General features: G+C 47.3%; 1 protein-coding gene across 1 annotated transcript in view; it reads left to right on the forward strand.

Annotated features, from left to right (window-relative positions):
- PTPN5 (protein tyrosine phosphatase non-receptor type 5) overlaps positions 1-16,999 on the forward strand; it is a 355,312-nt gene that overhangs the window by 269,923 nt on the left and 68,390 nt on the right. The window contains 1 exon segment of the mRNA XM_030201109.1: positions 1,617-1,696. Coding sequence (XP_030056969.1) covers positions 1,617-1,696 — 80 coding nt within the window.

A 16,999-nucleotide genomic window follows, 5' to 3' on the forward strand; every position in this document is an offset into this window, starting at 1 on the left:
ACCCTGATTTAAAATTGTTTCTAAGTTGATTGGTTAATATTTGCACATTTGATCCGTGATTGAGAGGATTGTTAAATTTCAGTATATCTCATTTTCAGATTAGTGTTCCCTTGAAGACGCGCTTTAGCGAAACATGCCAGCATGTAGGGAACCGACATTGAGGAAAGGGAACATCATTTAAGGCACTATTCACTGCACTATACATCACAGAAGACACTGGGTAGCTACCGAATTACACAGAACCAACAGCCATCCTATTACAACATAAAGATAAGTTGTGAACTTTGGTGCGCAGGATTTTCCAACAATTCATACTTATCTGGACACTACTGGTAGGGAGGAGGTATTGGTGCAATGATGGCTGGTTGGGTATGACACATGATAGAACTGCTAGTCAGTTTGGTATGGCATACCCAGTTAATATGCATATTAAAAAAATGGCATACCCAGTTAATATGCATATTAAAAAAATAACAAAAGAAGAGTAGTCTTTTTGAATGATTTCTGGACTGTATTACTAATTAAATTTTACCTGCCAGACTCTCGACCATTCTTCTAACTTTTGGAGATCCTTTCTCATTGTTTCTACTCCCTCCGGGGTATCCACTTTATTGGCTATCTTCATGTCATCCGCAAAAAGGCAAACCTTTCCTTCCAAGCCTTCGGCAATATCTCTCACAAATATATTAAACAGAATAGGCCCCAGCATCGATCCCTGAGGAACTCTACTGCTCACCTTCCTTTCCTCCTAGAGTAATCTATCAAATCTAATAAAGTATAATTATAAGCATGGAAATGCATTCCAGTGGATGAAAGGCACCGAAACAGGGCAGAAATGGGAAGTCAGCATGAAAATACACTTACGCACCCGTTTATAGAATAGTGCGCAAGTGATTCTGCATGGATCTGCAAAGGGGGCATAGCCATAGGAGGGACATGGGTGGGTCAGGGGCATTCCTGTAAAATGTGTGCAGTGTTGTAGAATAATGCAGCTCTGGATCCCTGTGCTACTTGCTATTCTGTAAAAAGCGCTGATCCCAGAATGTCTGTTCAGCGCTGATTTTTGAGCACCATTTACTGAATGCAGCCCATAGGAAGTAATATTCAGCCTGTGACAGTTAGCGACTTACACTGCTCCCAGCCATGGGCTAAGCTAACCCTGGATAAACCGGAGCATGCACTGATAGTCAGACCGATGACCGGTTAACTCAGTGTATATAGTTTACGACAGCTGTTTTGCTCTCCTAACTTTATGCACTTACTTAGCCAGTTAGTGGACTCAGTATCGTCGCTAACTGGCTAGTAACCGCTCCTCCTGAGCTCTGCCTCCAGACCACCCCTAACCTAGCCAATTAGGGAATATTTCAGCAGCATTAAACCACTTAAGCACTGCTGAATACTGGCAGCCAGCTCAGCGGGGTATAATCCTTTGAATATCAGGCCTATACTTGATTTGTTAAATATATTGCTCCATCTTTGTGCATTGATTTAAAAAACAAATTTAACATTTTACAATGAATATAAGAATCATCACAAGTATGATACAACTGAGAGTTGTTTTTGATTCCATGTGGATCTTTTTGCCAGTGTCCTCATGTTCTACTTCTTCTGTGCAGATCCTCATAGCAGAGTGTGCCTTACCTCTCCTAATCAGGACGACCCCCTGAGCTCCTACATCAATGCTAACTACATTAGGGTAAGTGATGTGCAGGTTCTGGAAGGCCATACTGACTGCATTGTGTTCATAATTCAAGTCAGTATCACATGACTTAAAATGGCTCTCTGGTAGGCAGACACAGATCCTACACCAGTGGTGCAAGCTTCCAGGACAGTTGCAGGACACATGGTGTCCATGGGGGTGGGGATTCCTTTTCTTTTGATGTGGTCAAACCCACTAAAGAAAGTAGATATGGGCTTCATATAAACACACCTGTAATGATGTTAATCACATAGGGGCTCTTTTACTAAAGTAAAGAAGTTAATGTGTGAATCAGCATGCAGCGTTACCACATAAATGCAGTAACTTACCACAGTGGCATGACAGCATGCACTAATTTGTGTGTTAGGGGCGGATTATGGGCAGATAAGGGGTGCTGTCTGCACACAAAAGTGACAGCATGCGGTAAGAACTTCATGCTAACTGTAGTTAGCATGAAGTTCTTACCGCATGCTGTCACTTTTGCAGTTAGCACAGGTGCATTTAATGCCTCCCAGAAGAGGCTAATTGTGAACTGTATTTTAACCTCAAGTTCAAGAGTCCTGCATAGGTGGATGCCTAATGCTTGCCCTGTGGAGTGGGAACCGGGTACACAATTTATTACTTTAGCGGGATCAAGGATGGGGCTGACTTATACCAGAAGGACAAATAATCAGTTCAGACTTTTTATAACTCCGCACACAATAACTCAGCTGACTCCATAAATGATGTTCTGAACCAGGATTTACTTAATGTCTTTCAAAGTCATTTATAACATAGTAACATAGTAGATGACGGCAGAAAAAGACCTGCATGGTCCATCCAGTCTGCCCAACAAGATAAACTCATATGTGCTACTTTTTGTGTATACCTTACCTTGATTTGTATCTGTCATTTTCAGGGCACAGACCGTATAAGTCTGCCCAGCACTATCCCTGCCTCCCAACCACTGGCTCTGGGACAGACCGTATAAGTCTGCCCAGCAATATCAAGACAATCAACATGTGGCAAATAGAACAGTAACTGTAGCAAAAATATATACAAAGTCTCTCTGGTACTCCACTTCTTTTTATCAGCAATGCTTTACTCCCTTAGGCCCTGATGCTCAAAACTCTTGTATTCCAAGTAATGCTGTAAAAATACCACCAGAACAGCGCAGAAGAACAACGCCCTAATGCTCAAAGCTAATGAGATGCAAATATAGGCACATTCATAGCATTGAGCATTACGGAGTTTGGCGGAAGGATTGTGCTTTGGCATGGGAAGATTGTGCTTGGCGCATGCGGAGAAAGGTTCCATGGTAAGCTCGGCTTCTGTATGCTTGCACCTGGTAAAACCTGAATGTGAAACACACATTGGCGTCTGATTTCTGCAGCCAAAATATAAGTGTTTTTAATTATTTTAAAGCATGGACGCTTATATTTAGACACAGGAAACAGACGCCAATGTGTGTTTTCACTTTGGGCATTTAAAAATTTTTTTTTAGCACAAGTGCTTTAAATTTAGACGCAGGAAACAGACAACAATGTGTGCTTTTGCTTGGGTCTGCTGTTTGTTTATTGTTACTTACTATGCCACAAAACAAAGGTCAAAGCGGTGTATAAATAAAATATTAGTAAAATATAAGGAAAGGCTTGCACAGGCTTTCTTCTGCATCCAAATCAAAACCGTCAGATTTTGCAGAAAGAATCATGCGAAAAGCATGAAAATCATGAGAAATCCTCTTTTCAACACCCTAACACTTGCTCTGACTTGGTGTTATTTTTCTACAATGGTAAGGCAGTTTTGTTTCGGGAGCTCTTTTCTGAGCATTGGGGAGGAATACAAAATGACCTCATTAACATGACTTATTAGCATGCTACTTGCGCTGTTTTTCTGAGCGCTTGTTTGTTCCCGCGCTCTGGGCTTCTGAACATTCTGCACAGGTAAATTCAGGCACTAGTATGGTGCTAATGGCCTCTAGTGCCTGCGTTTACTTTTGAGCATTGGGGCCTTAAACTCCTAGGTCCTACCACTGGGAGTGGCAGGGGTCAAACACAGTTTTCCTTGTTCTTTCTCCCACTGCAGGGTGAAGATAGGATTGACAACTCTATCAACAAGATTATCAATGCTGTTATCAGTTAATTATCACTTACACTTGGCTGGCACCCTTGATGAAAACTCAGGGAGACGAGCTCCAAACTAGAGAGTTGCACGGGGACAGAAATCCAACCCGTCCCCACTGGAATCCAACCTGTCCCCACCCGTCCCCGTAGGAAATCTAACCCATCCCCGCCCATCCCCGTGGGGAATCTAACCCGTCCCTGCCCGTCCCCATGGAGAATCTTACCCGTCCCCGCAAGAATTTAACCTGTCCTCACCCACAAGAATAAAATTCCTGTCAGCTCTCTCAGTCTCTGGGTTTGAGCCGCAGCACTGCAGGCAAGGAAGGAATGGAAGCTGGAACACTCTGGTGCGCACATATAAGACTTCTCTGATTCACTGGCACTGTGTGCTAAGAGATCACCACATGCACGCGCCAGTAGGTCAGGTGACATCTGATGCTCAGGCTTATGTCAGAACTGAGGGCTGCGCATCAGCCTGCTCTTATTCCTTTTATCTGTCACATTCTCAACCTCTCACTTTCCACTGCGACTGTCCCTGCTGCCTTTAAACATGCTGTGGTCACACCTCTCCTTAAGAAACCTTCACTCGACCCTACTTGTCCCTCTAATTACTGACCCATCTCCCTCCTTCCTTTTCTCTCCAAATTACTTGAGCGTGCTGTTCACCGCCGCTGCCTTGATTTTCTCTCCTCACATGCTATTCTTGACCCACTACAATCTGGTTTTCGCCCTCTCCACTCAACCGAAACTGCGCTTACTAAAGTCTCCAATGACCTATTACTGGCTAAATCCAGAGGTCAATATTCCATCCTCATTCTTCTTGATCTTTCCGCTGCTTTTGACACTGTCGATCACAGCATACTTCGCGATACCCTGTCCTCACTTGGATTCCAGGGCTCTGTCCTTTCCTAGTTCTCTTCCTACCTCTCCCTCCTCACTCTGGTGGATCCTCTTCTACTTCTATCCCTCTGCCTGTCGGCGTACCTCAGGGTTCTGTTCTTGGTCCCCTCCTCTTTTCTATCTACACTTCTTCCCTTGGTTCATTAATCTCATCCCATGGCTTTTCCTACCATCTCTATGCTGATGACTCCCAAATCTACCTTTCTACCCCTAATATCTCACCTTGCATCCAAACCAAAGTTTCAGCGTGCTTGTCTGACATTGCTGTCTGGATGTCTCAACGCCACCCGAAATTAAATATGACCAAAACCGAGCTTCTCATTTTCCCCCCCAAACCCACCTCCCCGCTCCCCCCGTTTTCTATTTCTGTTGATGGCTCTCTCATTCTCCCTGTCTCCTCAGCTCGAAACCTTGGGGTCATCTTTGACTCTTCTCTCTCCTTCTCTGCTCATATCCAGCAGATTGCCAAGACCTGTCGTTTCTTTCTTTACAACATCCGTAAAATCCGCCCCTTTCTTTCCGAGCACTCTACCAAAACCCTCATCCACACCCTTGTCACCTCTCGTTTAGACTACTGCAATCTGCTTTTTGCTGGCCTCCCACTTAGTCACCTCTCCCCTCTCCAGTCGGTTCAAAACTCTGCTGCCCGTCGCTTTACTCATACTACCCCTCTCCTCAAGACCCTTCACTGGCTCCCTATCCGTTTTCGCATCCTGCTCAAACTTCTTCTACTAACCTATAAATGTACTCACTCTGCTGCTCCCCAGTATCTCTCCACACTCGTCCTTCCCTACACCCCTTCCCGTGCACTCCGCTCCATGGATAAATCCTTCTTATCTGTTCCCTTCTCCACTACTGCCAACTCCAGACTTCGCGCCTTCTGTCTCGCTGCACCCTACGCCTGGAATAAACTTCCTGAGCCCCTACGTCTTGCCCCATCCTTGGCCACCTTTAAATCTAGACTGAAAGCCCACCTCTTTAACATTGCTTTTGACTCGTAACCACTTGTAACCACTCGCCTCCACCTACCCTGCTCTCTTCCTTCCCGTTCACATTAATTGATTTGATTTGCTTACTTTATTTATTTTTTGTCTATTAGATTGTAAGCTCTTTGAGCAGGGACTGTCTTTCTTCTATGTTTGTGCAGCACTGCGTATGCCTTGTAGCGCTATAGAAATGCTAAATAGTAGTAGTAGTAGTAGTAGTAAATGACAGCAGATAAAAACCGGATTGATCCATCAAGTCTGCCCAATAGTCACAATCATTATCAATTCATGATTAAATCAACAATGAATGTGATATTATATACTTGATTACGGTCTTTCTGTGGTGTATCTGGGACATAGACCATAGAAGTCCGCCTGGCCCTATCTTTATGTTCCAACTGCTGGAGTAGCCCTCAAAGCCCACTCCAGCCTATTCATCTTCTCATTTGCGGGACACAGACCGTAAAAGTCTGTCCAGAACTGTCCTCATGTTCCAGCCACTAAAGTTGCTGTCTAAACCCTTTCCAGCCCATCCAAAACCAGATTGCCATTTATGAGACACAATCCGTACAGGTCTCCCAGTATCGGCCCTAGTTCATCACAGCCAGAGTCACCATCTAAGTGTTATGCGACACATCCACACACATGCAGCCATTTAAGTTTAGGTTTTTTTATAACTTCCATTTTCTAAATAGAGATCCTCTGTGTTCATCCCATGCCTTTTTGAATTTCGCCACCATTTGTATCTCTACCACCTCCTTAATGGAGGCTTTCCACATCTGTGCTGTTAAAGCAAGGAGGAGGAGGAGACTGCACTCAAAGAACTTGGTACTCGGTAGGTGAGAGGCTGGCGCAAGTGCAACATACACTTCCACGGGAACCCCACAGAAACTGCTTCCGTCCCCACGGGAACCCCACAGGAACTGCTTCTGTCCCCACGAGATCCCCACAGAACTGCTTCCGTCCCTGCGGGAATCCCGCGGGTTCCGCGGGATTCCCGCAAACCCCGTTCCCGTGCAAGTCTCTACTCCAAACTATGACTCTCTGGTTAGCTGTACCTGGACACACAGAATAGTCCTGTAGAGGTGATAAATACTTTAATCCTTCAGCCTTAAGATGTTCCTGAACCACAAGGGTTATGGCCAGGGCGCCTTGCTGGTATTCACAGTGTAGCTCAGATTCCCTTCTTTCTTGGAATTAGAAGGACTGTAGAGGGCACACAGGTCAGCAACTTTCTAGGTTCTGTTTCTTGTACTTCCGTATCACCTTTGTATTGTATTGGTCTGGGTGACACAGTAAAGGCCCAGCTTTTCTGAGTCCTACATTAATAAGGCTTGGCTTGAAGGTTCTCCCTAGCAGATGGAATGGTCAGAGGTGGCAGATATAAACCTAAGATATAGTAACATAGTAGATGACGGCAGAAAAAGACCTGCACGGTCCATCCAGTCTGCCCAAGAAATGTGCCACTTTTTTGTGTATACCTTACCTTGATTTGTACCTGTCTTTTTCAGGGCACAGACCGTACAAGTCTGCCCAGCACTATCCCCGCCTCCCAACCACCAGCCCCGTCTCCCACTACCGGCTCTGTTATCCAATCTCGGCTAAGCTCCTGAGGATCCATTTCTTCTGAACAGGATTCCTTTATGTTTATCTCATGCATGTTTGAATTCCGTTACCGTTTTCATCTCCACCACCTCCCGTGGGAGGGCATTCCAAGCATCCACCACTCTCTCTGTGAAAAAATACTTCCTGACATTTTTCTTAAGTCTGCCCCCCTTCAATCTCATTTCATGACCTCTCGTTCTACCGCCTTCGTATCTCCGGAAAAGGTTCGTTTGCGGATTAATACCTTTCAAATATTTGAACGTCTGTATCATATCACCCCTGTTTCTCCTTTCCTCCAGGGTATACATGTTCAGGTCAGCAAGTCTCTCCTCGTACGTCTTGTAACACAAATCCCATACCATTCTCGTAGCTTTTCTTTGCACCGCTTCGATTCTTTTTACATCCTTAGCAAGATACGGCCTCCATAACTGAACACAATACTCCAGATGGGGCCTCACCAACGACTTATACAGGGGCATCAACACTCCCTTTCTTCTGCTGGTCACACCTCTCTCTATACAGCCCAACAACCTTCTAGATACAACCACCGCCTTGTCACACTGTTTCATCGCCTTCAAATCCTCAGATACTATCACCCCAAGATCCCTCTCCCCGTCCGTACCTATCAGACTCTCGCCGCCTAACACATACGTCTCCCGTGGATTTCTATTCCCTAAGTGCATCACTTTGCATTTCTTGGCATTGAATTTTAATTGCCAAACCTTAGACAATTCTTCTAGCTTCTTCAGATCCTTTTTCATGTTTTCCACTCCCTCCGGGGTGTCCACTCTGTTACAGATCTTGTATCATCCGCAAATAGGCAAACTTTACCTTCTAACCCTTCGGCAAGGTCACTCACAAATATATTGAACAGAATCGGCCCCAGCACCGATCCTTGAGGCACTCCACTACTCACCTTTCCCTCCTCCGAGTGAACTCCATTCACCGCCACCCTCTGGCGTCTGTCCGTCAACCAGTTCCTAATCCAGTTCACCACTTCGGGTCCTATCTTCAGCCCATCCAGTTTATTTAAAAGCCTTCTGTGGGGAACCGTGTCAAAAGCTTTACTGAAATCTAAGTAGATTACGTCCATAGCTCATCCCTGATTCAATTCTCCTGTCACCCAATCAAAGAACTCAATGAGATTCGTTTGGCACGATTTCCCTTTGGTAAAACCATGTTGTCTCGGATCTTGCAACTTATTGGCTTCCAGGAAATTCACTATCCTTTCCTTCAGCATCGCTTCCATTACTTTTCCAATAACCGAAGTGAGGCTTACCGGCCTGTAGTTTCCAGCTTCTTCCCTATCACCACTTTTGTGAAGAGGGACCACCTCCGCCGTTCTCCAATCCCTCGGAACCTCTCCAGTCTCCAAGGATTTATTAAACAAATCTTTAAGAGGACCCGCAAGAACCTCTCTGAGCTCCCTCAATATCCTAGGGTGGATCCCGTCCAGTCCCATGGCTTTGTCCACCTTTAGCTTTACAAGTTGTTCATACACACTCTCTTCTGTAAATGATGCTGTATCCGTTCCATTTTCATTTGTACTTTTTCCAGTCCATCGCGGTCCTGCTCCAGGATTTTCTTCTGTGAAAACAGAACAAAAGTATCTATTTAGCAAATTTGCTTTTTCTTCATCACTATCTACATAGCAGTTCGCAGTATCTTTTAGTCTCACAATTCCCTTTTTAGTCATTCTCCTTTCACTAATATACCTGAAGAAATTTTTGTCACCCCTCCTTACATTTCTAGCCATTTGTTCTTCCGCTTGCACTTTCGCCAGACGTATCTCTCTCTTGGCTTCTTTCAGTTTCATCCTGTATTCCTCCCTGTGTTCCTGTTCTTGAGTTTTTGTGTTTTTCTGGAATGCCAACTCTTTAGCCTTTATTTTCTCAGCCAATTGTTTGGTGAACCATATCGGTTTCTTTTTTCTCTTGCTTTTATTTACTTTCCTTACATAAAGGTTCTTGGCCTTATTTATAGCTTCTTTCAGCCTTGACCACTGTCCTTCCACTTCTTGTACTTCCTCCCAGCCCATCATCTCCTTCCTCAGGTATTCCCCCATTTTAGTAAAGTCAGCATGCTTGAAATCCAGGACTTTGAGTTTTGAGTGGCCGCCCTCCACTACAGCCGTTATATCAAACCAAACCATTTGATGGTCACTGTTGCCCAGGTGGGCACCCACTCGGATATTTGACACGTTATCTCCATTTGTGAGCACCAGATCCAGCATCGCTCCCTCCCTAGTGGGTTCCGTCACCATTTGTCTGAGCAAAACACTTTGGAAAGCATCCACAATCTCTCTACTTCTCTCTGATTCCGCCGACAGAACCTTCCAATCTACATCCGGCAGATTGAAATCTCCCAGCAACAGCACCTCTCTCTTCTTTCCTAACTTTTGAATATCTGCGATCAGATCCCTATCTAGTTCCTCCAGTTGTGTCGGGGGTCTGTAGACAACACCCACGTGGACTGAGGTTCTATCATCTCTTTTTAAGGTGATCCATATCGCTTCTTCTTTTCCCCAGGTCCCTGTCATTTCAGTCGCTGTGATATCATTTCTCACATACAGAGCTACTCCTCCACCTTTTCGACCCTCTCTATCCTTCCTAAATAGATTATAGCCTGGTATGTTTGCATCCCATTCATGGGAACCATTTAGCCATGTCTCTGTGATTGCAACAACGTCTAAGTCTGCCTCCACCATTAGGGCTTGAAGGTCATGAACTTTATTGCTTAGACTGCGAGCATTTGTGGTCATTGCATTCCATCTACATTTCCTGGTATGTGTTTTAACATTAGTGATTTGGGGGTGTCTTAACCCTTTGGGTACCTTCCTATCTTTTTGTTCCACCTTCATTCCTTTTTCTTCTGCATCTGTTCTATTTTCAGGAATATCACAGTGCTGTAATGGCGCAAAAGAATTCTGTAGGGGCAACACTTGTGAGGGCGGATGCTTGTGTGTCACATAATGAAGTCTGCCTGAGCCTACTGTTAACCATCTATTTTTTGGTGGTTTTATCCTTTGAGGCAGTGGTTTCAAAGGGAAGTCCCTGTTTATAGTCTGAGGAGGATTCTGCTGCCAGCAGAGCCTCCCACTGTATACTGGACACTTCTTTTGTTCTATTACTTTCCTGCAGATTCCAGCCCTCTCTGGAAAGTGTAAGAAGTCAGAAAGTTCATGTTAAGGGTGCCAGTCTGCCTACCCTCAAATGAGGTCAGCCAGAGAATTTTCTTCTATTGGTGGATTAAAGTAGAAGCACTGAGGATTCAGGCAGTACTCCTCATTGCTGAATTCCTCAGGCTGTTACAGTCTTAACACACACTAAAGACCTTTTCAGTGTGGTAACTGCAGAGGGTATGCTGGGCATACCCCCAACAATTACAGCAGAGCCTTTGCAACTACTTTGCATTAATTTTTGTAGTTAAAAAAATGTAGTGTGGTACATTTCACATTTCGTTTTTATTTAATATATTGCAAATAAAAATATCTAAGCGGTTTACAGCAAGAAAGTTAACCCCTGAGAAGGAATAAGGAAGATAACATAAGGAGGCCTAGGTTACAATCATTTGTTTAAAGTTGGGTAATAAGGGTAGGAGACAAATTACTATTCTAAAATACAATAGGAGGGGAGGGAGTGTGAGAAGAGACAATGACAAATGTGAGATTGCTGCAAGGGGGTAGCACTGAGCATAAATGCTATAGTAAATTCAACTCTCCAGTTTTTCAGAGGGGAAAGCTTGAATAAAATAATTAGATTTAAGAGATCACGTGATGCATCAGGAGCAGTAGCAGGGTGATAGAGCTGCTCCGAGGTCCCCGCTTGTCTTTTTGCCCCCGACGGCACAGTAAAACCTCCCGTGGCGCGGACTTTACCTTAGCCAGAGCTGGGAACTTGTATGGAACAATTTCTTGTTCCAATGCCGTCTGGAGCGCTGAAAAGAGGGTCAAAAACGGAGAAGGATAAAGGGAGCCTGTCCGGAAGTGCTGGCAAGATGCGGCGAGGCTGAATTTTCTACAAAACAGCTGATGCAGCTGGTATCGGCAGTGGGGACAGCACTCGAGCTGTGGTTTACATCCCTGGAAGGGCAATTCGGAAAGCTGGAAGGAGTGCTGGCCAAGATCTCTGGGAGAACCGCAGAGGTGGAGAAATGAGTCTCTGTGATTGAAGACGGGTGGCAGCGACACGAACCGGAGCTGGCCAGCTTAAACGAGAAGATCACCAACCAACAAGAAAAGCTAGACGATCTTGAAAACTGGACCCGACGGAGCAACCTAAGATTAGTGGGGCTGCCTGAGACGGTCTTGGACAGGAATTTGGATTCCACGCTGGAGCAGTGGCTTACAACGGAATTCACGCTTTCTGATAGCAGGGGGCCTCTCTGTATTGAGAGAGCTCACAGGCTGGGAAGGCCATGAGCGGATAATTTGTGACCACAAGTGGTAATCATTAAAATACACAATTATATCCACAAAGAAGAGATCTTACAAGGGTACCGGCTGAAAAGAGACTCGTTGAATTATTCTGGTGCTCGGATTAGAATTTTTCAGGACTATTCTACTATGGTGCAGGAGAAGAGGAAGAAATTCCACCCGAGAGTGTTGGGCATGAGAGAGGGTCAGTGTAGAGAAATAGGAAGTTCTGGAAGAGGGGCTGGGACCCTGGAACTAACATGGCGAGTGTTATTGCTAAGTGAAAATGGTAATGAGAACTGTCAAGTTGTAAAATAGTGACATGGAATGTGGGGGGGGGGGGGGGGATAACCTCCCTGATTAAGAGGAAAAAGATTCTCGCGCATTTAGGGCGTCTAAAAGCAGATGATGTGTGTCTCCAGGAGACTAGATTATCTGACTTAGAACATAGTAAACTGAAAAGAAACTGGGTTGGTGAAGTTTACTCAGCTTCTTCAGGAGCCCGGAGAGGGGGGGGGGGGGCAGCAATATTGTTTCATAAGAGACTGGCCTACACCTCTCCGGGGAGCAGATATTTGCTACTTAAATTACAAGGGCTGGAAATTTATCTTTTAACTGTATATGCCCCCACACCGTATGATAAAACCTTCTTCCCTAAACTAGTGAAAGAGCTTATACCCTATCAGAGTGCAAATCTTATTATTGTGGGGGATATGAATATTCTTCTGGATTCCGGGGTGGATTGTACAGGGGAAAGAAGCGATGGGTCCAGGGGATCGATGGGGGAGGGAATTTTGCAGGCTTTTGCGGACTCTTTATCGGTGATAGATGTTTGGAGACATTTGCATCCAGGGGAGCGTGATTACTCACATAGGTCACGCGCTCATGAGTCCTGGGCATGGCTGGATTATATTTTTGCGTCCATACATCTGTTCCCCTGGATAATTGACTCACAGCTGGAAAAGGTGGTGATCTCGGATCACGCCCCCGTGTGGTTCACGCTGGAAGTACAGAACGGGATTAATCAAGCGATGAACTGGAGATTTCTCAGTTACTTAGCTACAGACCAGGATTTTAGTTTTTGAGAGATAAATGGGAATTCTCCGAGGACAAGTAGTCTGCTTGTTCTCACTGATGGGTGATGTCCACGGCAGCCCCTTCAATCGGAGATCTTCTCTAGCAAAGATGTTTGCTAGCCCTCGCGCGCGCTCGCACACCGCACATGCGCGACCGTCTTCCCGCCCGAACTCGCTCGTGTTCGTCAGTCTTCTTTTTTCCGCGCTTGGAACGGCTGTGATTTTCGTCGTTCTGTGCCCTGAGGAGACCCTCGCGCTTTTACTGTGTTCTTCCGATTCGGAAGTTTTCTTTTGGTTTCAAAAGTTCCTCGCGTTGCGTGTTTCTCAAAAAAAAAAAACCTTTATTTCGAGTTTGTTTTTCTCCTGTCAAGTTTCCTTTCGCTTTCGAAAGCGGCCCTGTTGGCCGCCCGTACGGGTTTTTCTCCCTTCTTGTTTTTGGTGCCCTTGCCATCATCGCGAATTTTGACTTCGCCGGCGTGATTTTTCCGCCCATGTCATCGAAGCCTCCCAGCGGCTTCAAGAAGTGCACCCAGTGCAACCGGGCTATCTCGCTCACTGATAGGCACGCTTCATGCCTTCAGTGTCTGGGCATCGTCCTCAGGCCTGTACTCTCTGTTGTCTGTTGAAAAAGAGAACTCAGGCGGCGAGATTTGCCCAGTGGAACGTTTTGTTCCGGGCCTCGCCTGGTGTTTCGACGGTCTCAGTATCGAGGTCATCGGCCGGTGCATCAACGTCTGCGGTACCGAGGTCATCGACCGGTGCTCCAGCGTCTACGGTACCGAGGTCATCGTTGGTACTGATGTCGTCGGAGGGTGCCTCTTCATCAGGAGTGCAGGTGAGGGCTGTCCATTCCCCTGCTGGTGGCGGTGAGCCCTTGAGTAGGTCTTCCCCTGCCTCGAGGGCTCCTGCGGTACAGCCCCCCCCCCCCCCCCCCCCGGGATCGACCTTCTTCGGACCCGGCCCTTGAGGAAGAGGCGCTTGGATTCAACGTCCTCCTCGTCAGTACCGGGAGGTTCCAGTGACGTGCTTCGTATGAAGGCAAAGATGCATCGGCACCGGTCACCTTCCCGACGTTGTACCGAGAGTTCTGGGTCACCGAGGGAGTCAGCACCCACTAGGCATCGACGCCGGGAGGACTGCTCACCCTCCATTCAGGAGGTATCGATGTGTTCTACCCTGGACAGCCCGGTACCGCGCCCTGAACAGATTCTGAGTTCGTCGCCTGTACCGGACTCCCAGCCTTCTTCGACAGCCGCTTTAAGTGAGAGCCTCCGGGCTATCCTTCCAAGGATCCCGGAGGAGCTGTTGCGGCCTTCTCCTTCGGTACCGGGGGGTGCTTGCACCGCCGGTGCCGTCGAGTGAGGCGACGGCTGGCCCCTTGCCCGTCGTGAGGTCTCTGATGCCGGTACCACTTGCGGTGCCCGCGTCGGTTGCCTCCCAAGCAGACTCCCCGACAACGTCGATGGAGGGAGCTTCATCGCCGCCGATGCGGGAGTCTACTTCTCGACGTTCCCACCGTGGCCATGTGTCTACGGAGTCGAGGCGGGCACAGCTTCGGACAGAGGTTCATGAACTGGTGTCCGATACCGATGGTGAGGCCTCGTGGGAGGCAGAGGAAGACATCAGATATTTCTCAGATGAGGAGTCTGACGGTCTTCCTTCTGATCCCACTCCCTCCCCTGAAAGACAGCTTTCTCCTCCTGAGAGTCTATCTTTTGCGGCCTTTGTCCGGGAAATGTCTACGGCAATTCCCTTCCCTGTGGTTACGGAGGATGAGCCAAGGGATGAAATGTTTGCTTTTGGACTATCCTTCGCCACCTAAGGAATCGTCCACAGTACCCATGCATCATGTCTTCAAAAAGACACTGCTGGAGAACTGGGCGAAGCCGCTAACAAATCCCCACATTCCCAAGAAGATCGAGTCCCAATATCGGATCCATGGAGACCCTGAGTTGATGCGGACTCAGTTGCCTCACAACTCTGGGGTGGTGGATCTGGCCCTTAAGAAGGTCAAGATTTCTAGAGAGTATGCTTCGGCGCCCCTGGACAGAGACTCTAAAACCTTGGATTCTTTTGGGAGGAAGGCCTACCATTCCTCAATGCTCATAGCCAAAATCCAATCTTACCAGCTCTACACGAGCATTCATATGCGGAACAGTGTGCGGCAGTTGGCGGACTTGGTGGATAAACTCCCTTCTGAGCAAGCCAAGCCTTTTCAGCAGGTGGTCAGGCAGCTGAAGGTGTGTCGTAAATTCCTGGCCAGGGGTGTTTATGACACTTTTGATGTCGCGTCCAGGGCTGCTGCTCAAGGTGTGGTGATGCACAGACTCTCATGGCTGCGTGCCTCCGACCTAGAGAATAGGATTCAGCAGCGGATTGCGAATTCTCCTTGCCGGAGGGATAATATTTTTGGTGAAAAAGTCGAGCAGGTGGTAGAGCAGCGTTGCGTGTTTCTCAAACAAATTCTCCCGCCGGGCGCCTTCAGCATCTACTTCAACTGGTAGACATTTTTATGGCGGAAGAAGGACTGTTACCTATTCTTCTAATAGGCGTAGGTACAATCCTCCCTCTCGCCAGCCTGTTGCCCAGGCCAAGCCCCAGCGCGCTCGTTCTTGACAACAGCGTGCGACTCAGCAGGCCCCTGCGGCTCCCCAGCAAAAGCAAGGGACGGGGTTTTGACTGGCTCCAGCAGAGCATAGCCGAAATCAAAGTGTCTGTGCCGGACGATCTGCCGGTTGGGGGGAGGTTAAAATTTTTTCACCAAAGGTGGCCTCTCATAACCTCTGACCAGTGGGTTCTTCAAATAGTCCGGCTAGGATACTCCCTCAATTTGATCACAAAACCTCCAAATTGTCCACCAGGAGCTCAGTCCTGCAGCTTCCAGCACAAGCAGGTACTTGCAGAGAAACTCTCCGCCCTTCTCAGCGCCAATGCGGTCGAGCCCTTGCCACCGGGGCAGGAAGGGCTGGGATTCTATTCCAGGTACTTTCTTGTGGAAAAGAAAACAGGGGGGATGCGTCCCATCCTAGACCTAAGGGCCCTGAACAAATATCTGGTCCGAGAAAAGTTCAGGCTGCTTTCCCTGGGCACCCTTCTTCCCATGATTCAGGAAAACGATTGGCTATGCTCTCTGGACTTAAAGGATGCTTACACTCATATCCCGATACTGCCAGCCCACAGACAGTATCTTCAATTCCGTCTGGGAACACGGCATTTTCAGTATTGTGTGCTACCCTTTGGTCTCGCCTCTGCGCCCAGGGTGTTCACAAAGTGCCTGGCTGTAGTAGCGGTGTCTCTACGTAGACTGGGAGTGCACGTGTTCCCTTACCTCAACGATTGGCTGGTGATGAACACCTCCGAGGCAGGAGCTCTACAGTCCATGCAGATGACTATTCGACTCCTGGAGCTACTAGGGATTGTGATAAATTATCCAAAGTCCCACCTTCTTCCTGTTCAGAAACTCGAATTCATAGGAGCTCTGCTGGATTCTCAGTCAGCTCGTGCCTACCTCCCGGAAGCGAGGGCCGACAATCTTCTGTCCCTTGTTTCTTGGGTACGAGCGTCTCAGCAGATCACAGCTCAGCAGATGTTGAGATTGCTCGGCCACATGGCCTCCACAGTGCATGTGACTCCCATGGCCCGCCTCCACATGAGATCAGCTCAATGGACCCTAGCGTCTCAGTGGTACCAAGCTGTGGGGACCTAGAGGACGTAGTCCTGCTGTCCACGAGTTTTCTTCAGTCCCTCCATTGGTGGACAATTCAGTCCAATTTGACTTTGGGACGTCCCTTCCAAATTCCTCAGCCGCAAAAAGTGCTGACGACGGATGCGTCTCTCCTGGGATGGGGAGCTCATGGTCATGGTCATGGTCCCTTCAGGAGAAAGGTTTACAAATCAACCTCCTGGAGTTACGAGCGGTCTGGAATGCTCTAAAGGCCTTCAGAGATCGGCTGTCCCATCAAATTATTCAAATTCAGACAAACAATCAGGTTGCCATGTACTACATCAACAAGCAGGGGGGCACCGGATCTCGCCCCCTGTGTCAGGAGGCCGTCAGAATGTGGCTTTGGGCTCGCCAGTATGGCATGTTTCTTCAAGCCACGTATCTGGCAGGCGTAAACAACAGTCTGGCCGACAGATTGAGCAGGATAATGCAACCTCACGAGTGGTCGCTCAATTCCAGAGTGGTACGCGAGATCTTCCAAGCATGGGGCACC

Source organism: Microcaecilia unicolor, chromosome 4, assembly GCF_901765095.1.
Source record: "Microcaecilia unicolor chromosome 4, aMicUni1.1, whole genome shotgun sequence".
Taxonomy (NCBI): Eukaryota; Metazoa; Chordata; class Amphibia; order Gymnophiona; family Siphonopidae; genus Microcaecilia; species Microcaecilia unicolor.